General features: G+C 37.3%; 1 protein-coding gene across 1 annotated transcript in view; it reads right to left on the bottom strand.

Annotated features, from left to right (window-relative positions):
• The window catches only part of Ziz (dedicator of cytokinesis protein Ziz), a 542,949-nt gene that overhangs the window by 195,374 nt on the left and 323,833 nt on the right, over positions 1–23,742 (bottom strand). Inside the window, exons 19-20 of the mRNA XM_067151766.2 lie at positions 23,280–23,474; positions 20,740–20,886 (exon numbers count right to left, since the gene is read on the bottom strand). Coding sequence (XP_067007867.2) covers positions 20,740–20,886; positions 23,280–23,474 — 342 coding nt within the window. The remainder of the gene's footprint in view (positions 1–20,739; positions 20,887–23,279; positions 23,475–23,742) is intronic.

Genomic DNA, 23,742 nt, shown 5'->3' with positions numbered 1-23,742 from the left:
CTCCCTCTCCCCCACTCTGATCCTATTAATGAATTTACCATGCAAGTTGGTCGTGCGGTTAGGATCGCCTTGCTATGAGCTTGCATTCGGGAGACAGTGGGTTCGAACCCCACTGTCGGCAACCCTGAAGATAGTTTTCCGTGGTTTCCCATTTTCACACCAGGTAAATGCTGGGGGGACTGTACCTTAATTAAGGCCACGGTCGCTTCCTTCCCATTCCTATTCCTTCGTTGCCATAAGACCTATCTGTGACGGTGCGACGTAAAAAATATATAAAATAATCATTAATTTAGATTTTTTGCTTAGTCCATATGAACGCCGAACATCGCTAACATGGAAATATTGTTTAGTCTTGTAAACTGGCGAAGGTGGTTGTTTTTATTGCGATTGTCTAAAGGTGAACAACCGCGTTGCCATCAGCACAAGGGAAATTGTGAAGATGACTATCAAAATGAGAAAAATCGCGAATGCTTGAAGAAAAAGAAAAACAGAGCCTCTTTATACTGGATGCCCCATCTGAAAACCGACGAGACCCTGCGTGGCAATGTGCGCTCACGTCCACTTCGCAGTTACGTAAGCCTCGCGCTGTCCTGCTCTGCTCTTCCCTGCTCTGCGGCCAACTGCTTCTCAATGTGCGCCCGGCCTTACTGTTAAGCTATCTAAGGTAGCCTTTGCTCAGCCCAGTATGTCCTTTCTTGGGCATGTTGTGTCGTCAAATGGAGTTTCCATTGATCAGTCTAGGACCCAGGCAATTCGAGAATTTCAGCCCGCTAAAGATGTCAAAGGGATTGCCTGTTTTGTTGGAATAGTAAAATTTTTCCGAAAGTTCCTTTCAAATTTCGCTGAGGTAGCTGCTCCTCTTAATCATTTGAGATGGAAGGATGCGAAATCTTAATCATTTGAGGCGGAAGGATGCGAAGTTCTTCTGGGGACCTTCCCAACAAGAAGCTTTTGATAAATTGAAACTAGCCCTGTCGAACGCTCCTGTTTTGGCAATTCTGGATTTCAATCGCCGCTTCATAGTTCAGACTGATGCTTCTGGAAAGGCTACAGCTGGTGTGTTACTTCTAGAGTATGAGGATGGACGAAGACCCATAGCATATGTATCTAGGATCCTCACAGATCTAGAGAGCAAGTACTCTATTTATGAATTGGAATGCCTCGCAGTGATGTTTGCCCTTGAAAAGTTTAGGTCGTTCATTGAGTATGTTGACTTTGATCTTGAGACAGATAATCAGGCTTTATCATGGGTATTGAATCGACCCAAAAGAACTGGGAGAATTACCAGATGGGCTCTTTGAATCTCCGCTTTCAGGTTCAATGTTAAACACATCAGGGGAACCGAGAATGTCATCGCCGACAGTCTAAGTCAAATGTTAGATGGTCATGAGGCAGTGGAGGAAAACTCTGATTCGAAAGATCCTGTAGTAATTAACATGTCTGGAGTTAATGCTATCCTTTCTGATCTAAATTTACTATTTCATGAATTTGCTGATCACCAAAAAGCTGACCCCGAATTGAAAGAAATCATTAACAAAATTTAATCTGGAAATTTGGTAAAACCTTATTCGTTGTCTAAAGGATTCCTTTGTTGTGAAGGTCGTGATGACCGCAACCTCAAAATTGTCGTTCCTAAAGTTTTGGTACCCATGATTTTTAGATATTATCTCTCTTCTCATCTTGCCGGTCATTTAGGCATCTTTAAAACCAGACAAAGAATTAGGGAATTCTTCATTTGGAAAAGACTGGATCAGGATATTAGGAACATGGTCAAGGCTTGTACTTCTTGTGTGATTAGCAAACCCTGCATAAACTCCAAGGTTGGTTTATTATCTTCCTCTCAAGCAAGCCGCCCACTAGAGAGACTATTTATAGATTTCGTGGGACCGTTTCCTCGATCCGCCTTGGGGAACACTTACATTTTTGTATGTGTGGATGCTTTCTCTCGATTTTCTTGGATTATGCCAACTAGATCAACTAATTCACGGACATCTATCAATTGCTTAAATGCTATTTTTGCTTAATTTGGTGCTCCCTAGTTCTTGGTTTCGGACAATGCCAGTGCGTTCACCAGTCACTCGTTTAAAAGATGCTTGTTTGAGTTGTGCATTTCCCACGTAACTACTACTCCATATTACCCCAATCCATCTTATGTTGAGAGAATGAATAGGAATCTGAAATCTGCCTTGATCGCTTACCATCATGATAATCAAACCAAGTGGGATACCTGTTTACACTGGTTGGCTTATGCTTTTAATTCAGCCTGTCATGAATCGCATGGGAAAACCCCTATGTCCCTCATGTTCTCCTACACACCATATTCTCCTATCTCCAACCTTCTTCGGATTGAAGAACTTCTGCCTGACCGGTCAAGTCCCAATGATGTTCAGAAGATATGGAACGAAGCCAGAAAGAACTTGTCTGTGTCATATAAAAAGACAGAGAAAAGATACAACAAGGGTAGGAAACCTACGAAGTTAAAGGTTGGTGATCAAGTTTTCATTAAATGTTACCCCATTAGTAAGGCTGTTAACAAGTTTTCGGCTAAACTCGCACCCAGGTATCAAGGTCCTTGTACCATCTTACAGTTCCTGTCACCAGTGTCAATGTTGGTGAGTGACCCCGTTGCTAAGCGAATCTGTCGGATTCATCTCTCTCAGGTGAAGCCGGGTTAATGTCCAGTGTACCATTGTCATTATTAAGTAAATGTACCAACATTGTGTTTTCTGGTTCTATTTGTGAACTATATGTGCGAACTACGTTTCAGTAATCTGAATAATTAGCATCTATTTGGTAATGTGACTTGTTTAACCAGATAATTGTAATTACTGTTTTGGTGATAATTGAACTAGATCTAAATATCATGAGTTTTTGCCCTGGAGTAACCCTTTTTTTTTTTTAAATTTGTGGTGACTGTGGTGTTCATTCTTGGTTATGTATGTAAGATCTATGTGTAGCAAGATATTATACATACATACATACATACATACATACATACATACATACATACATACATACATACATACATTATCATTATAGACTGTTATGCCTATCAGCGTTCAGTCTGCAAGCCTCTGTGAATTTACTAAACATCGCCAAAATCCTCGATTTGCAACTAGTGTTGTGGCCTCATTTAGTTCTATACCTCTTATCTTTAAATCGTTAGAAACCGAGTTTAACCATCGTCGTCTTGGTCTACCTCTACTTCTCTTACCCTCCATAGCAGAGTCCATTATTCTCCTAGGTAACCTATCTTTCTCTATTTGCCTCACATGACCCCACCACCGAAGCCGGTTTATGCGTACAGCTTCATCCATCGAGTTCATTCCTAAATTAGCCTTTATCTCCTCATTCTGAGTACCATCCTGCCATTGTTCCCACCTGTTTGTACCAGCAATCATTCTTGCTACTTTCATGTCTGTCACTTATAACTTATGAATAAGATATCCAGAGTCCACCCAGCTTTATTCTAATGACATCTATTTCGGTGTGCCTATTAAAGTGTGAAGGTGGTGTGAATATGGTTAACAATTTCTGAGTGTATCACCTTAACGGTTTGACTTGAAAGTTTGTAGGATTTCTACCTGCTTACATACCTAGTTCTGTATCAACTTCGTTGGGAAAAATGGGCTCTATTGTGAAGTTCTATCGATTCAGAATGTTTGCCTTGTGCATGGATTTATTAAAAAAAAAAATTTAAAAACTTTAACTGTGTTTCCATTTCGAGTTCCCTGATGTGTGTGCTTCGCAGTGGTGGACCTTATTTGTAGCCTCTCCCTATTATCTAGTATTCACCGATCGTTCCTTCTGCAACTTCTGTAGACCCTCATTATGCTTGTTACCACATCTGAAACTTGCTAAGGTTGAAATTTTTATCTACTCATTAGTAAACGCTTGTTACCTTCCTAACGTAGTTGTAGTTTATGTAATGATCTATTGTGGCTGTTGATTCTGTGCTGAAGTAGTTCTGTGCCTTATTGAAATATTCATTTGCCTGGTTGACTATTTCTGAGTCTAACTATTATTCAAGCGTGTTGTTCCATTTGGGTTGCAGTTGTCTTTGACTGCTATCCATTCCCTTCATTCTTGTTTTGGTGGTGTGTTATGCAAACGGAACCCTATCTTGAGGATCTAGGTTCTCCTAAAAAAAAAAAAGAAAAAATTAGGTGGATGGTTTTGGTCTTGTAGTTAGAAGTGAGTGGTATGGTAATGAGAGATTATTAGGACTCACCTTTCCACTACGGAGCATGCTGTTGAGGTTGTTATACCTTTATCCTTTGGGCTGCCACATGTCGCTATCGGTGTTCCCAATAGTATGTATTGTGATGATTAGGTGTTGACCGTATTTTGGTGTAGGAATGTGTTGTATTTAATTAACTGATTGTTCCTGTAACTTTGGACAGTAACTCTAATGATTTTGCAACTCATCTGGAACGATACTAGTTTGGTGCAACTTGTTAGTTTCGAGTGGTTGTTTTGTTAATTTCTTCTTCTCTTATGTTATACATGCCCTGCTAAGCTGATGTCTTCCGGTGCTTCATTTAAACCCTTGTTAAGCTCATTTAATTTTTACCTGCCACTCTATGGTATTTTCTTCTCAGTCGATGTTATATTCCTTGACACGGTTATCTAGTCATCTCACTGTTCTGTGGATGGGATTAACTTGTGTTTCCTAGGTGGTGCTGAAGTCGCCCTGCTGATGGATTATGGGATCTGTTGGTTGGTGTCCATTCCTCTTCACTGTCTTATGTGCTTTCTAGCATACTGCATCATTATCTACCTTTATTTTAAATTATTTACCTGACCTCCTGTGGATATGGAGGAAGGTACCTGTTCGCTGTGAAGTGACAGGGTGGTTGATACCACTTATCTTTAGGCCGGTTAACTACTGAGGCCCTATGGGCAACAGGTAGTTTGTGCTGCGTGTGTCATTAATCGTAACTCTCTTGGTTACCTGATTTGAAGGTATGTTAAACCTTTTTCTTTAAATTTAGATCAGATATTCTCGGCAGAGAGTAATTGTGGTAATTATGTGAAGCTGAAAGATTTTGTGGCTCATAACCTTTCTGTTCTACTGATATACTTCTTCTTATCATTTTTCTGCTCTGTTTTTTATGGAGTCTAAGGTAATTGGGTAGTCATGTAAACTGAATCTGTAATCTATTCTTGGGTTGATTCTGGTGGATATACCTGTTGTTGATGACAAACCTATCCGGACCCCACCATCTTGCAATACGTAGAGGTCTCCGACATTGTTTTGTCCATGATCGTTCTAGTCTAAAAATATATATAGATATTACCTTAACCATGATTTTGATTATTTTTCCAAGCGTGTGATTCTGTATGTTATTTATCAGTCAACCTTACTGTTTTCTAGTTCTACCCTTTTCCTAAACAGGTGGTGTATTGTGCATATGAGATGATCAAACTTAGTTATGCTGCAAAATTGTTAAATGGACTTTCTGGTTAATGTTGAGATCTTAGAAATTATTGAAATAACTGATTTGTAGTTCTGCACTGCTAAAATTTTCTTTTAGTAATTCTAAATTCTTTTGATCCTTTCAGATAATTTCTGGAAACCTATTTCAATGGTTATTGGGTTTATGTTTGGTGATCATGTAATTGTGATTTAGACACTGGTTGAGATGCTTCTCCCTCTCAAACTAATGAATCTGGGAGTCTCGATGATGAAGTAGACTTGCATTTGTGTATACCTGTAGATGGATGTAAATAAACTATTTCATTGAACCTTGTGAAGTATGCATTTGTATGGTAAGTGTGAACTAATGGACGTTTTGGAGTATTTTACTCTACATTACTTAATTGCCTTGTAGTGTTTAAGCCAATTTATTTAATGTTTTCCCATATATTTCTTGTGCATTTCACCTATTTCCTTATGTGTTGGTGCGCTCTGAGGATGAGTCAATTGATTTGTATGTGGAGGTATGTTTAAGTTAATTTATGGTAATGGACGTCATGCGGTGACTCATCTACCTATTTTATGCCCTGTGTTCATTCTTCCTTTTCCCTTGGGTTATTTTTGTGTTTTGCCTAACTTGAGGCTTAATGTAAAGCACGAACTTGCACTACTTTAGCGTTGAGAAGAAAATTTAAGACTGTAAAAACCATTTTAAGGATGCACATTTGATGAAGAATCTGATGATTGTGTATAACTAGTTGCTAAAGGTTGAAATGCCAAAAACTGCTAGTGGTTAAGCGGAAAGGTGTGTTTCTGGTTGTAAATATGCTTTGAGGTAATTAATGAAAGGTGAAAATTTCCTTATAAACACTGATCTGGTTTGAATTATATTGAACTTGGTAACCTCCGGTGGAAAATGTGAGGAAGTGAATAGGAATTAACCTCAATGAATGCAAAGGAGGTTCAGCGTGTATAAATTACATTAGTTATGTCATGATTTTCTGTGGTAAATGTGGTGCTCACTGAACGTTGATCTGCTCTTGAGAGTTGCGATGGATAAAAGTGATTGAAAAGAAATTGAAACTGATTGATAAAAGTGATTGAAAAGAAATTGAAACTGGGTATACTAGTGGTATATCATGATGGTTTTGGGTGCAGTGATCATTATAGCTTATGGACCTTTTATTTTGAAATTTTAGTTTGTTTCTGGATCACTGTTCGGTGAAGGAGATTATCTTGTGCTACCGGCAGAAGGCTGTCCCAGGTGGGACATGATTTTAGCCTTTCTCCCCGAACATTTTTGGCCTAGATGTCTCACCTTTGAAATTTGTATCACTTGGGAATTCTATCCCAACCCTGTTTAATTTTATTTCCTGAGCGACTTATGTCACTAAGTTTAATTGCATCTTCTCCGCCCGCGGGGTTGTGCTCCATCGTCCATATACGATGTATTCTGCTCTTATCCTTGTTATTTCCTAGTCCGGTGTTGGACCGGATCTGGAGCGAGTCTGTCTCCCGGGGCTCGTCCGCTGTCTGGCTTCGCGTAGCTTATTAGTGTGCGGCCAGTCCATTGTCGTCCATCATGGATGTTGGATGTGTTTTGCGTTGGCTCATGGCTAGAGCATTGAAATACCACAACATGCCTGGGTAATTCATAAGGTATGAGAGCTTATGCCTCAAAAGTTGTATATGATTCTTCTGGGTGTGGACGTCCGCAACTTACGTACTATTTTCTTCATTGGGAAAGTTGTGAGTATATGATCCCGGCTGACGCCATGTGTTAGCTTATGTGCAAGGACCCAAAAGTAAGTTATGTTTTTTAAGATTATATGTTCTTTTCTCCTGTTCCTCGATTGCCTCGCCTCAAAACTTGATTAAATTTGTGGTTATTATTCTGGCCTATGAATAACATTTCTGATTGATCTTCTTCCGAAAGAACTTGGAAATTTTGTAAAGTGAAAAGTACTTGGCTTACTGACTGCACCTTTTCAAACACCGTACCACATGAAGAACATTATCAAAACCTGTTTATCTCTCTGTATTTTTCTGCGAGAAATAACTTTATTGTAAATCTTAACTGTTTTTCAGATCATGTAAAAGATATGTTGTTAATAAGAAATGACATAATTTTACTAACGCGTAGGCATCTGCTGTAATAATTGAGACCACGCGATTTTCTCAGGAAACCCAAATCTTCTTATCCTTTTAATTTCCATTCTCTAGTTCTCCTTTTCAATAGGCAATATTATAATTATGGTTCTTGCTCTTGTTGTTTGTTTCTATGGCAACTGTTGCCCTTGGTGATGAGTTGTTGGATGATGATGATGATTATTTTTAAAAAAAAGAGAGAGTGAAGTGATAATTTGGCAGTGGCCTGAAGTTTGAGCTGTTGCTCTTTCCCTTTCGTTTATTATTTTGGTGGAGTACATACGCTTTGAATTAATGATATATGTAATTGTGTTGTTTTGGCCGTGTTCTTGTGTTGATGTGTTTAACCCTATATCTTTGGGGTTTGATGATTAATTTGCGCGGGTTGTCCCCCAATATTGGAGGTACCTGGTATCTTTGTGAAGCGCGGTGAATTTTGGGTCGGGTTGGCAACCTATTTAACCTATCCTTGGTGTTTCTTTTGGGGTTGAACTAGTACTCGATCCACTTTCTTTAACTTTTCCTGGAGTCCCCTTGAGTTCTGGTGTCTTTGAGAGAATCCGTGGCGTCTCATTTTTAAGTCCGATAATAAATTAAAGGGCAAGAAATCCTGTAATATTTTGAAAATAATGTGCTGGAAAAACTGGGTTTTTTTAGGGGCTTCTGCCAGGAGATAATTTTTTCTCATTATTTTATTCTTTAATGTTAATTTTAGTTTTTAACTTAGAGGGTGTCTCTCTTCTCAGTGGAAAATGTTTGGACTTAATCCATTCTTATTTTATTTAATTTCTACCTTTTAATTTTAACTTGTCTTAAACGGTGCACCGTAAGTTTTAAAGAAGAAGAAAAAGGGTATACTTTCAAATAATTGCAAAGTTCTTGCAAATGAATTATTAATTAAATTTTAATTGTTTAGAGAAAGAAATTTTGGTGTTTTTCTTCCAAAATTTTATTCATTTCATATCGTGCCTATGCTTGATTTTGGATCCAACTATTCTCTGAGTTATGGGCGTTCGGCTAACTAGTTGGTGAGTATTTACTGACAATTTTGATGGTTAATTATTTTAAGGTTTCTGGTCATATTTGTTATTTGTTTACTTGTACCAGTGATCGCCAGTACGGCTGGTATAAGGTTAACACTTGCTTGGATGTTTTAAAAAAATATGAATTTAATAAACTCTAAATTGTCATAAAATACAATAAATCATCACCTGTTTCCACTGCTTTACCCACACTCTGAAGGGTCACGAGTGCAAACTACACGACATCAACTGGTCTTAGCTCTGTTTTACAGTTAGATGCCCTTCCTGACACCTACCATACATGGAGAGATGTGATCAGTACTGCTTGTTTTCAAGGTGGTTGGAGCTGTGGTGTGTTGTATGTTTATGAAGAGGTCATACAGGAACAAATACGAACATCCAGTCTCCAATTCAGAGTAGTTAGCCAGGACTGGATCAAATTACACTCCTGGCTGGGATTCGAAACCGGGACCCTCTGAACCGAAGACAACAACGCCAACCATTTCAGTCACGGGGCGCGGATATAAATTATAATCAATATTAACAAAATAAAAATTAAATTATAATGAAAGTAATTGTAAAATAAATTTCAGAAAGTTAAATTGTCCTGCTTATATTTGGCTGGCAGTGCATGTGAGAACCTCCCATTTCATGCAGTAAACACATGAATTTTAGGTCTACGTTTACAGTAAATACAATAAATCACTTCTGTTTACTGTATTACACAAGGTTAGGTTACATGTGGGGAGGTCACTACATGACCTTGCAGTGTGACCAATTAGATCTATTGTGCTTCCCCAACTTCGTCTCCCTGCAGCGAGTTTATTAAGGGTAACATTAGAGTTCAGTAAAGTGACTTCCAAGAGTTTATAGCTCTTAGCATGACTAAGGCTTTACATTCACAGAGTAGGATTCCCAGCGATGTCCCTTTACTCTGCAAAGATCAATGTGCAGATCAGTTGCCCATTTCAGATTTCTTCTGCTCACGTGAAATAGTTTACATATCCTATTTTCATTTAGCATGGATCATGGAGTGGGCTACCGTAGTCATTTCATAGTTCATGAACCATCGGCAACAGCTGAATGGCATAGTAAATGGTCCTAAGCGTTGCTATGGAATAGGTGTGAGCATCTCGGACATATTCTGAGTCATGGCCCTTAGGGTAGCATTCTGCTTCACAGACCTTTTTTTACCCAGCATGCTCAGAACTTTTCAAGTAAGCCTTGGACCTATGGAAGTACCAAAGTCCAACTTCTATTTGATAGGCGAGAGACTCCTTGGAAACTAATTGGCGAACAAAATGGAATTTGATGGGGAGCTAACAAAATGAATGGGGCTTTTGGAAGAATGAAAGCAGAACTGGCTGAGTCAGCAGGGTGTGGGGTAGGACTGTTCATCAGGTATGCTATTGCATGCAACATACTTCCTGTTAGGCACATAAATAAGCAAATGATGTTGGTAGATTTGACTGTTGGAGGACTTAGGATGAGGATTTCCTCACTCTATTCACCATGCAAGGGCGTAAATGAGGATGAAGTTGACAGGCTTAATGAAGCTCTGAGTGAAATCGTAGTTAGAGTTAAAAGCAAGGATAAAATAATGCGAACGAGTGATTTTAATGCAAAAGATGAAAACAGAACTTAAGGATATGACAAGGTGATGGGTAAGTATGTGGAAGATATGGAAGCTAATAGGAATGGGAAGCATTTACTGGTCTTCTGTGCTAGTATGTGATTAGCAGTTACAATACATTCTTCAAGCTAACACTAATAACCAATACACATGGAAGGGTAGAGACACCAGATCCAAAGCAGACTATATCATAATTGACTTGGAATTCAGGAAATCTGTTAGGAATGTGCAGGTATTAATGATTTTTTGATGATACACACCACTATCTGATCTGTTGTGAACTAAGTATATCTAAGTTTAGGATAGAGAAAGTGAAATCTGGCTGCAGACGAATAAGGGTAGAAAATCTCCAGGATGAGGAAATTAGAAAGTAGTACATGGATATGATTAGTGAAAAGTTCCAAACAATAGACAGTAAGCAGGTTCAGGATACAGAAAAAGAATGGGTGGCATATGTGGATGCTGTTGTATAAATAGCAAGGGAATGCCTATGAACAACTGTGTGTAAAGATGGGAAAAGCGAACATCTTGGTGGAGTGATGAAGAGAGGATAGGTTGTAAAAATAAAAGGAGGACAAATCAGAAATGGCTTCAAACAAGGACTAGTGCAAGAACTGGAAAAATACTCCAGGATGCAGGCTTGTAAAGGAACTGATAAAAGGACCAAACAAGAAGCATGCTAATGAACTGTCAAAACACAGCAGAAAAAATATAACATGGGTAGTAGGACTGTTGACAGGACACTGCCATCTGAAGAAACACCTACATAGAATTGGAGTAATAAGAGACAATATATGTAGGAAATGCAATGAAGCAGAGGAATCAGCTGAACACATACTTTTCGAATGTGAGGCGCTGGGTAGAATCAGGCTCTCCACTCTAGGACTACCAGGTGAAGAGAGGGAAAAAATCCAAGAAGACCCAATAAGAAGAACCTGCAGCTTTGTGAAGGGAGCAGATATATATGTAGGTGGGAATGAAGGAAAAACATGGCAGCAAAAGATCTTAGAGGTCGACACTAATTAGGAACTAATATTTAGAGGCCCCATGAAGAAAAGAAGAAGAAGAAAGACTAGTGCAGACAGGGAATTCTACATAGATGAAAGAAACAGAGCAAACTAATTTATTGTTTACTCCAAAAAGAAGTCGTGGGAAGATTCTGATAACATGGAAATGCTAGTCAAGTTACAGGGAAATCTTTCACAATAGTAATAAAGAACCTTAGAAAGGGAGGGAAAGAAGGAAATGAATAGTGTTTTGGATAAATCAGGTGAACTTATAGTAGATCCCAGGGAATCACTGGACAGGTGGAAGGAATATTTTGAAAATCTTCTCAGTGTAAATGGAGATCTCTCTGTTACATCACGAACAACTGAGGAAAGAGATGTTAGTGAAATAATGCTTGAGGAAGTGGAAAGTCTGGCAAATAAATCCTTTTTCATAAAGCAGCAGGAACAGATCAAATTACACATGAAAAGGTGAAATATAGTGGGAAGACAGGGATGAAATGTCTTTATACAGTAATAAGATAAACCTGTAGATTGGACGAAAGCAGTAATTGCACCTATCTACAAGCAAGGAAACAGCCTCCAATCTAAGATCTTGGAACTTGAAAACAGGAGCAATGAGTATGATATGAAAAATTATCCTTTTCAAGACTAAAATGTCAGTAGATAAGTAAGAATAGTAAAAATTTGAATGTCGGGTTGGGAATACAAAAATTGGAACAAGTACATCATTTCAAGTATTTAGGATGTGTATTCTTCCAAGATTGTAGTATAATACATGAGAATGAATAGAAGTGCAGCAAAGCTAATGCAGTGAGATCGCAGTTATGATCAAGAGTACTCATGAAGGAAGAAGTCAGCTTTTTTCTTAACAATCTGCTTTACATCGCACCGACACAAATAGGTCTTATGGCAATGATAGCATAGGAGTGGGAAGGAAGCAACCAAGGCCTTAATTAAGATACAGCCCCAGCATTTGCCTGATGTGAAAATGGGAAACCACAGAAAACCATCTTCAGGGCTGCCGACAGTGGGGTTTGAACCCACTATCTCCCGAATGCAAAAGAAGTCACCTCCTGGACGAAATTATCCTTACATCGGTCTGTTTTCAGACTTTACGGAAGTGAAAGCTCGGTGGACTCAGGATATTTTATTCATAAGTTGGAAGTAACAGACATGAAAGTAGCAAGAATGATTGCTGGTACAAATAGGTGGGAACAAGACCAGGAGGATACTCTGAACGAAGAGACAGAAGCTAAGTTGGAATGAACTCAACTGACAAAGCTGTATGCATAAACCAGCTTTGGTGGTGGGATCATGTGAGGCAAATGGAGGAGAATACGGAAGTAGAGGGTGACCAAGACGATGATGGTTAGACTCAGTTTCTAATTGTTTAAAGTAATAGGTATGGAAATAAATGAGGCAACAGAGCTAGTTTCAAACAGAGGATTTCGTAAATTCAAATTGGTTTGCAGTCTGAACCCTGAAAGGCATAACAGTCTATAATGAAGATGTATGTATGTATGTCTTATGGTTACGATGGGATAGAATAGGCTAATAGTGGGAAGGAAGTGAGCACAGCCTTAAATACGGTTCAGTCCCAGCATTTATCTGATATGAAAATGGGTACCACCACAAAACCATTTTCACGGCTGCCAACAGTGGGGGTTCAAAACCACTTTCTCCCAAATGCAAGCTCACAGCTATTTGACCCAAACCACATCGCTAACTAGCTCAGTTATTGAAGAAAACACACCTGATCGATTTGGGTGGCCTACATGAATGTAAATACATAATGAATAGAAGCAATCTTTCAATAATTGCAGCTGTTGAAAGTTAGACCTTTATTTTTAATTTATTTCAAACTTACTCTCTAAATTTATCACATCAGGATTTACCTAGACATCCCAAATTGAGATAGACACACCTCATTGTTTACGTTAGACATATTATCGCAGCTTATAAATCTCATATTTATTCCGTATTGGCTTAACACAACTAAGGTTAAGTTATGAATAGGTTCCCACCTTCCAATACTTGATAAGTATTGGAAGGTGGGAACCTTGATAAGGTGGGAACCTTGATAAGTATTGGAAGGTGGGAACCTACTCATAACTTAACCTTAGTTAGACATATTATCTCCACAAAATTGGTGTAAATTCAGAAGACAAAGTGCATCCCATGAAATTTGTTCACTGAATTATTACTATATGGCCTTTTTTTTTTTTTTTTTTTGAAGAAACAATGTTGTTTGTTTGAAAGAAAGTGCCTCTGGAAGATCTTTGAAGGATGGTACCAGAAGTTCTAAGAAAAAAAAAGAAAAGAAAAAGAACAGTGGAAGTAATGCTTTGTAGTATCGTAATTTTTATTTTTGTAAGTTTGCTTCTTTATTTATTTATTTATTTATTTATTTATTTATTTATTTATTTATTAGCATTTGCCTTGGTTTGCTTGGCAATTGCACGACTGATGTGTGCTTGTACTGTGCAGATCAGGTGGAAAAAAATTGTTTGCCTCTTTATGTGATGTCATTAATCGATCGGATCATGTACCACTTATATAGCAACAATCACTTAAGTCACTTCCAGTATGGATTTACTACACAAAAATCGACAGAAGATGCTGTTCTTAGTGTAGTAGAATGGGCTGAGACTGTTTTCTCCATGCATGAAGTAGCTATCCTAATATCACTGGATATCTCCAGTGCATTTTTTAATGTTTAAATCTCCAGTGCATTCAATAATGCCTGGTGGCCAAAAGTTCTAACTCAATTGAAAAGGAAGCTCTGTCCCAAAATTTTATATAAATTAATACAATCTTATTTCCAAAATCGGAAAGTTAAACTTCAAGTCGGATCAGCAGTTTCTTCAAAGATCCTGAAAAGGGGTTGCCCAGAAGGATCTAGCTATAGTTCTGGTTTTTGGAACATTTTATATGATGATCTAACTTTATGTCTTCCTGTTAGTTGTAAAGTTGTGGCCTACGCTGATGATGCCCTTCTTTTAATTAAAGCAGATAATGTGCGGGATCTGAGAGTAAGAGCAAATTTGTCTCTTGACATTTTATTTACTTGGGGTTGTGATAATAAATTACAATTTAATCCCCTGAAAACGAAGGCCATGCTTGTTACAAGGAGAAGGAAACTAAGAAAGCCTAATATTAAAATGAATGAACAAAATATCACTATTGAAAATCATATTCTTTATCTGGGAGTTGTACTTGACGAGAAGTTAACCTTCAGGGCCCATTTCAACAAGTTACAACAGAAAGGCAGTAACTTTATGCAAGGTTTAGCTATTGCCTGCCGACCTTCTTGGGGACTAAATTCAGAGGTGCTAAGAATTATTTATGATACAGCGTTTGTACCTCTGATATTGTATTGTGTTTCCTCTTTTCGAACGACACTTGAGAAGAAATGGGCTCGGCATAAACTGATGCAAATTCAGAGAGGATTTGCCCTTCGTATTTTCCGTGCTTACCGCACCACCTCTACTGATGCAGCTCTTCTTATTGCAGGCATTGAGCCACTATTTTTGATGGCGATAGCAAAAGCTGAACTCACTTTTTTGAAGAAAAACAAAGTGTCACCAATGCCCAATCTGAATACCACTCTAGAGCAACCTTGTCATTTTCTACAGTCTGATCACCCAAGTCTCTTCAAAAACTTCCTTTATGAAAATTGTTCAAATACCCATGACTGCTTTATTTACACAGATGGATCTCGCATACCAAGTACAGATGAACAGGACAGAGTTGGGTGTACCTTGGTTGTTCTTGAAAACGACTCTGAGGTGTTCTCATCACAGTACAAACTCTCTTCCACATGCTCTATTTTCCAGGCTGAACTGTGGGCGATCAAGTCTGCGATCGTATGGTGCAAATCTAACAGTAAGAAATCTTGGTTATTGAGTGATTTGCAAGCTGTGCTGAATGCGATAAATAATAAATATAATCTGAATCCAATAGCTGTAGAACCACAGCTCAACAAAGTCCGTACATCTGTTTTGACTGGATTCACGGTCATTGTGGTATATCTGGAAATGAGAAAGCTGATCTGCTGGCGAAAGCAGCGGCTACATCTAATCTAAAGTTAAAAACTTCATAACTGATCCGTATTGAAATAATAGTAACAATGTTAAAAAAGGAAAAATGTTCCACCTTTTCAATACAATAACACTGTTGCACGAATCAATGTAGCAACATATTTAATTTATTAAGGGACCGGTTTCGACATCTGTCCATGTCATCATCAGCCTACACAAAAAAATGGCAAGAAGTTAACACAATGGTAGCACTTATGACACTTTTCTTGAATTAAAAATAGAAGTTCATGTACAGGTTCTTGAGCACTCTTACTGATCTGCCAAACACACAATCAAATTCGAAAGAGAAAAAAATATCATCAAAACTTCAGAAATTATGGTTATACGTGACCTTAAACTCAGCTGGAAAGTGCGCTCGCTGCACAAGTCAGTACGAATAGGAAATGATCCAAACTTTTTAAATGTAATGTTTGCAAATAAAATGACTGCAGCTCTTTTGTAACATTTTAACACGAAAACATAAAATTCACCGTCTTGTATTAGGACCAGAACAATAATAGGCAATCCCAAAAACTCCCATGGCTTTATGTATGTAAGGTGCAACATTTGTTCTGATCTCGATAACATAATTTTATACAATAATAAAGTTTTATTAAGAATCCACCTGTTCAATACATTATAATGTTGTCACATTTAAAATAACTTCATTAGTTAAAAAGTTATATATGGGACATGTTTCGCTCCCTTACAGAGCATCATCAGCCAAATCTGAATCTCGAATAATTGTTATTTACTTAAATAATGACTTAAGAACTATTAGAACATTTTTGACAAACTTAAAACTTATTCTATTAGAATATCATAAAATATAAAATCTTTGTATACATGGCTTAATTACATATGCTTAATAGGAAGATACATTAAAATTATGGAAGAGAGAGTGCTAAAATATAAAATAAAATAAAAATATATATATCATGTCCAAAATCTTAGAGAGACGTGAAAATCAATCTTAGGAGTTAAATTTGAGGATTTGAGGATGTTAATGCTACAAAGCACAACAAACATTCTGCGATGAGTGCTCACATGAGAGATTCAGGCCACCAATTTACAACCATAGAGAAAGACCTAAAAATTATAAAGAAGATAGAAAAAGGTAAACTAATGACAGAATTAGAAAATATTTATATCCACTTAGACCAGTATTTCAATAAAGAAAAAAATTTAAATGACGAAATTGAAATAAGAAATCCGTTACACGAACAATTACCGAAACTATTAAAGTCGCTTAATCTAGAAAAAAGTAATTTTGCCAAAGTTTTCATTCCCAAAACAACTGATAATCATCCAACATTAAAGAACTCAACCCCTCCCTGCGCTCTTACTAGACATTCCCCTTCCTATACCACACCCACAAACATTTCTCCTCCTACCGCTACTCCCTCCCCTCAACCCCCAAAACCTCACTCTTACAACACAAGGAGTAGACACAGAACAGACAGTCACCACATAACCTCGGACAACACCAAACCGACAAACAGCAATTGGAGGGGTAAGTGACATTTCTAGAAGCACACTCTTAACTAGCAACACAAATTCCGGTCACTTACAAGATTCCTTTTCTTGTTACAGACATTCAACAAGATAAACCAAGCAGCAGCTTTCAATACAAACGTTGATTTACGTCCCTTTCAATCATCCTTTTCAAATCCTTTAGTTCAACGAACGGTCATTGACATCTATAAGAACATATCTTTTCAACAGCATTCGCTGAGGTCATATGACAACAAGCATTTAAATTTCTTGAAGACCAACATTTATCCTGTTACAAGTTCAATCATCAAACTGACGATAATTTGAATCTTTATAGACTCTTATCCACTAGGGATAAATAACTTTTTTACCAGATCTCATTGCCAAGAAAATCCTCAAATTTAACTCCTAAGATTGATTTTTACGTCTCTCTAAGATTTTGGACATGATATATATATTTTTATTTTTATTTTATTTTATATTTTAGCACTCTCTCTTCCATAATTTTAATGTATCTTCCTATTAAGCATATGTAATTAAGCCATGTATACAAAGATTTTATATTTTATGATATTCTAATAGAATAAGTTTTAAGTTTGTCAAAAATGTTCTAATAGTTCTTACGTCATTATTTAAGTAAATAACAATTATTCGAGATTCAGATTTGGCTGATGATGCTCTGTAAGGGAGCGAAACATGTCCCATATATAACTTTTTAACTAATGAAGTTATTTTTAATGTGACAACATTATAATGTATTGAACAGGTGGATTCATAATAAAACTTTATTATTGTATATCAACAGATTTCAATACGGATTAAAACATGAGATTAGTCACTTGCAACATAATTGTATACGATAATATTAAAATACTAAACCTTTGTTAAGAAGGAGCAGTGACTATACAGTGCCCTGAGGGAAATGCCGAAAACCTGTACGGCGATACAATCGACATCTAACATCTAAAGCTAGACATAATGTAGACGTTTTAAAGTATGAACATTTGACAAAACTCGTTCCGCCTCTATGGGGACTTAGCTGTCCTTTTGTGAGATACGGTTTCTTGAAAAACGCTTGATCGAGAATTTAGTGTTGATGGGACTGAAATTTCTGGACAGTTGATCTGGAAATGGTTTCTTCGAGGAGTGGATAATGAGGGATTTTTACAATGTGATTTAATTAGGATGCTCGCGGGACCACGTAATTTTAACGAATAATCCGGGAAAACATAGTTTCCGAGAACGTAGAATCAAAGTTCTACTATATTGGGTAACTAGCATGTATTTAGGTTATGTTAGCCGCGCAGTCTGTAAAAACTAAAATGGTCCTAGGGAGAACACTGCAATGGATGTAACAAAATGGAGCTCAAACCCTCATCATTTACCCTTCTGCAAAAACACTTTGGAAATTGCCATTCTCATACCCTTCCTCCTCTCTGGATCTCACAGTCCCAGATGCCTATGTATGGGGGCATGTTGAAAGAATCAGTTTTCAAGACAGACGATCCACCTAGAAATATTCCCAAATTACACAAAGATAACATCATTTTTTTTGTGTCCTTGTAGCCACCTTTGTTCATCATCATTTCCAATAATCTTCAGAAACATTATGAACAATGTATGGCTCATGATGGTACACAGTTTTAACACATACTGTACCAATGCAATCAAATAACATTTCAATGTTGTTTGTTTTGCGCATATACAGTAGAAGTCCCCTATAAAGAGAACCCCGCTATAACGACAACTTTTGTCTGTCCCTCCAAAATTCCTATATTAAACTGAGTACTATCCTCTGGTTACAGCGAGAGTCCTACCACTGACGCATCCGTTATTACAGCAAATTAAGCGCGCACAATTCTTCCGTTATTGATATTTATGCACCCCAGCAATTATGTTGCATGTGATCGATCACCTTCGGTATTGTTTCCTCGCTATGTCCTCTAGCGAGTTCTCTCGTCGACATTCAAAGGCGACGTTGGAGTCGATTAGTAATACTCGTCGACTGCTGCTCCATAAAGAAAATTCAAAATGAAAGAGAACATGTTTTCGTAATAAATGCGTAAATAACGTGTCTGATAACAGCTGTTAATTTGCATAAGACCAATTTCATGTTTTTACCTGTATTGAACTTACTATTAGTATTAACAATTCTTGTATTTATTATCCATACAATTCAATACATAAACAGTTTATTGTCCTAAAGGACAATACTAACAGTTGTTAACTCACTAAAAGTAAAGACTGACTAAAGGATCACTTTATTTTAATGCTAAATACTGCAATTTAGTAAGAATGGGATACACCTCAAGACATGGCAGAGCCATAATTGATTTCAGAGGTTAGTTTATATTTTCTTGCGACCGGCTCTTTATTATACAGGGCTAGCCGCAGCAACCAGAAAGGCTATTATCATGTAAATTTATAGCGAGAAGGTTATCATTTCTCTGCTGGCGCTTGAAGTATGTTTTCATCATATGTATAGTACAGTAAGGATAGGTGACGCTGCCTGAGTAGGCAAATTGAAACGTTTGCCACAAAATGCGATCGATCATCTTCGGTATGGTATAGTTTTCTCGCTATGTGCATTTGTGAGCTCTCTCGTCGACATTCAAAGGTGATGTTGGAGTCAATTAGTAATACCTGACAACTGCTGTTCTCTAAAGAAAATTTGAAATGAAAGAGAATAACACGTTTTTGTAATAAATGCATACATAACATGACTAATAGCAGTTGCTAACTTGTTCAAAATAAAGGCTGAAGTAAACGATTTCTTAATTTTAATGTTATATACTGAAATTAAGTAAGAGTGTGATACACCTCAAGCTATGACAGAGTACATCATTGAATTCAGAGGATAGTGCATGCTTTCTCACGTCTAGTTAAATTTCGGAAAGGCTATTCCTACGTAATTCTTTAGCGAGGAGTTTATAATTTCTCTACATGCGTTTGAAATATGTTTTCACAATACAATATGGTTAGATTAGATGACACTGTTTGAAGAAGAAAACTTAAATGTTTGCCACAGAAACCTCAGGAGTGATACCGTATTTCTCCAAATCCAAGATGACGTTATTTTCTCGGAATCTCATGCGAAAAATCAAGGGCTGTCTTGCATTTGCAAACTAACAGCAATGAACACCACTGGCAACTACCGCGGTAACCACACCGCTTCTTTTTACCCTCCCCCACATGCACAGACAAAACTTAATGACAATTATTATACAGGGCTAGCCGCAGCAACCGGTTGTACAGTGCCTCTGTGTAGCGTCACTGGATCTCCAAAAATAGAGAAGAGAGAATAACGTTCTATTAGCCTCTTTAAAAACCTTTTTTCAAATCTGCAGAATGGCATCAAAACATGCAAGCCTTGGAATTCTTAGAAAGGTCACGGCTACTCAGTGGCAGAGTCTTCAAATTTTAGCATTGAATAAGATTTTAGACTATCACTATTGTCATTTACTACACACGACAGCCTTGTTTAAGTGGAAATTCACCAGCATGTTCACTAGTGCAATTTATTTTTAATCAATTAGATATTTTGTTAATGATAAGACATTAGTAAGTGTTTTTTAATGTATTCACTCATGCAACATGTTTTACAATTTTCCAACCAGACGTCTGGTAGAGATATGAGGTATTGATATGACTGATGATGCCCCACAAAAGGGGCAAAACATGTCTCAACTATTTTAATGATGTTTAACTAACACGTTAACATCTTGTACTGTATTGAATAGGTTGAAGTTAAAATAAATTTCTTACATTTATCATTAAGATTCTTTCAATACGGAAAAAAAAAAGATCTTTGTTTTATAACAAAAATCGGGCATAACGACAATCTGCTACAGTGAGTAAATTTTTTGCTGTTAAGAATTCTCGCTATAACGGACTTCTACTGTGGTATTTAAAGAAAATAACAACACTAACTCACCTTGAGGAAATGTGCTAAACTGCAATTGAGCTCTTGAGTCTCCAAGGGCATATCTTTGTACTTTTGGGTTATGTATGGACATAGCACCTGGAGTAAATTCTGAACACGAAACGTGAAGTCTCCAGAGAATCTCTCATTGCGATGCATCTACACAGATCATGAAAAGAGAGAATAATGACACTTCAATTCTGAAATCATACATTTAATAACAAGGAAATATGTCAACCAAAAGAGAGAATAATGACACTTCAATTCTAAAATCAGACATTTAATAACAAGGAAATATGTCAACCAAAAGATAAACAGGAAGAGACACAATGATAACTCAAGTTTACAGGCAGAGACATCTTTAGAGCAGTGTTTGTCTGTCAGAGTAAAGCCTTGCGTTAACAATATTTGTGAAACACACCTGTAGTAAATATTATAATTAAAATAAGTTAATTTTAAGGCATAACAATCATTAATAATGTTAAAAACCATCACTGCATTGTCCTACATAAGAGGCTTGCAGTGGTGTCTCAACGGTGCACTAGCCGCCAGCGTCTTGGAAAAGTGTTGCAATCCAACTGATGAGCCAACTGCTACACTGGGCCGAAACGCTGGTAATTTCACGATTGAAAAGGCCTAAAGAGCTACTTTTTTTTAAACATTTGCAATCGATGAAATTAAATTATGGTTTCCTTCTAGGAATGTTACTGATGTCATCACATGGACGTAATTGGGATTCAGTGGCTTACTGTCTGGACCTTTTTGAACTTTCGGTTGGAATATATTTTTCTTTCCAAATACAACTAAATAGCCTATACAGCAATTGTAGACCAACAGGTCCTGCCACTTTTATCATTTCCATACACAATTCATACAATTCTGCTGCTTTTCCCACTATCATATTCATTTAACAGCAGTTTCCACCACCTTTTCCACTGTGATTCTACTCTACCTCTACCAACTGATCTAACCCCCCACCCCCAACATTCAGGATTTCATCAAAGCAATCCATCATTTCCTTATCTGCTCTGGTGGTGTTATTTTCTCTCCTTTTGTCCTTTTCACCGCATTTGCATTTCTCCATCCTTAACCATATCTTTATTACTTTATCACTTACACAGTCAACTTTGTCTACATACTTCATTTTATGTTGTTATTACGATGGGGTTGCCATTCCCAAAGTCATTTTAGAGTTACTGCCAGCAGCTCCTAACATGGAGTACAGATGCTCTTTGCAGTGGCTCCCTAACACGGGTTTGAACGTTTTTTACATGGTGGGATCTACCAGCCATCAGGGAAAAAAAGTCCTCGACAATCTTGGGAAAAGCTTTCTATGACAGATAACATTATTGATTTCAGGTCCTCATCCCCAAGACTTTGATTTTAACACTTAAAAGTGGAAAAAATCTAGTGAGAATTTCAAATCGAGCAAGTAGCAATCTCCAGTCCCCGGGAAATAATGAATCTCACAGTCTGAAAGGGAGTCCACATTGACTCTGTCTAGAGTGAAGATAAGGTTTATACCTGAAAACCCAATTTAAAACCAAAAGGATTCAGAATCAATGAGTTCAAGGTCAATCAAGAAATCATGGAGAAGTACCAGAAAGAGCTTGAATCCTTGGATTCGTATGAACCAGCAGATATTAGTAAGAAAATTGAAGAGGCAGTTAAACATACAATATTGATCAATCAATTATATATGATATTCATCCAATCATCTGCATTTTGGTCTGTTGACCAGGTGGCAGATTCTCTATTAAATTATAATTATTATCATCAAGATGCTGTCTCCGAACGGAGGTTGGCGATCCACATAGCCAGCTCCGATCTTGAGAATGCAGCATGAATAGCTTCTTCTGACGTACATCTGTGCCATCTTTAAATGTCTTTTAGCCATGAATTTCTCTTTCTCAAAACAAACCTTTTCCCTTGTATCTTTCCTTCAATAATTAGCTGTAATAATTGATACATTTACCTCTCAATAAATGTCCTAGTTATTGCATTTTCCTTTGTTTTATAATCAGTATTTCAATGCTCAGATCTAGGGTCCGGCTTTGAACAGCTACGTACTGATTTAGCAAAACTACCTTGCAAGGCCCATTTGAATTCACCCATGAAGCTATCTCATTGGCTAAACTTCAGCAGCTGATAAAATGACAATGGCACAAGAAACTAAATTATTTTTTTCACATATCAGTCTGACTAACCCACTAATGTTCATGTTGTTTCCGATCACCCTGCATGTATACATAAAAGAGTATGGGAGTAATTGTCTACTCTTTTGGGTTAATACAAAATAGATCATTTACAGACTAGAACTGGAGCCAATGGAAACTGCGGCGATCTAAATAACCATGTATTCAATTAATCACTGAATCTACATATATATTTTCAGAGGTGCAATATTCTGCCTCTTTGTTTCCTTACCATTACTTGAACATTACTAGAAAAGAACTGGGTCAAATGTAGAAAGACAGGAATATGAATAAAAAGATATAACAGGATAAACACAATGGCAGTGAGAAGACAGGAGACAAGAGCAAAATACCAACCTTGATGCGACCACTGCTAAGAAGATGTTGAGCCATACTCTTCAACATAATTTCAAAGAAGAAACCTGAATGATGCATGAATTTGTTGACAACTAGGAAGTCGGTGTTAGCTGGCCGAAGCAGAGTTGGTAAGTGGCGACTCATTTCTTCATGTACTGTTGTGTTGCTCTTCACATCCGGTGGCACAAATACAAACTGAAACATATCCCAAAAACATCTTCAAAGACAGAAGAAATGAGTATGACTGATCCAAAATAATAACTAGGGCTTGGAAGTTGAAGACCTATAAATTGCCTACCAAAAGACCTGTAAAAAGACCTAAAAATATCCACACAATTAAGGAACTAAAAATGGCAAAAAATGCAATCCAAACTCATTCATAATTTTAATTTAATTATGAAGGTCGATCAAATATAGACAGAATTTTTGTTCCTGAACATCAACAGTTGCTAGCACTGGCCCC

The sequence above is a fragment of the Anabrus simplex genome, chromosome 7 (genome assembly GCF_040414725.1).
Source record: "Anabrus simplex isolate iqAnaSimp1 chromosome 7, ASM4041472v1, whole genome shotgun sequence".
Lineage (NCBI taxonomy): Eukaryota > Metazoa > Arthropoda > Insecta > Orthoptera > Tettigoniidae > Anabrus > Anabrus simplex.
The sequence above is the reverse complement of the archived record's forward strand: the minus strand, read 5'-3'. Positions and strand labels throughout refer to the sequence as shown.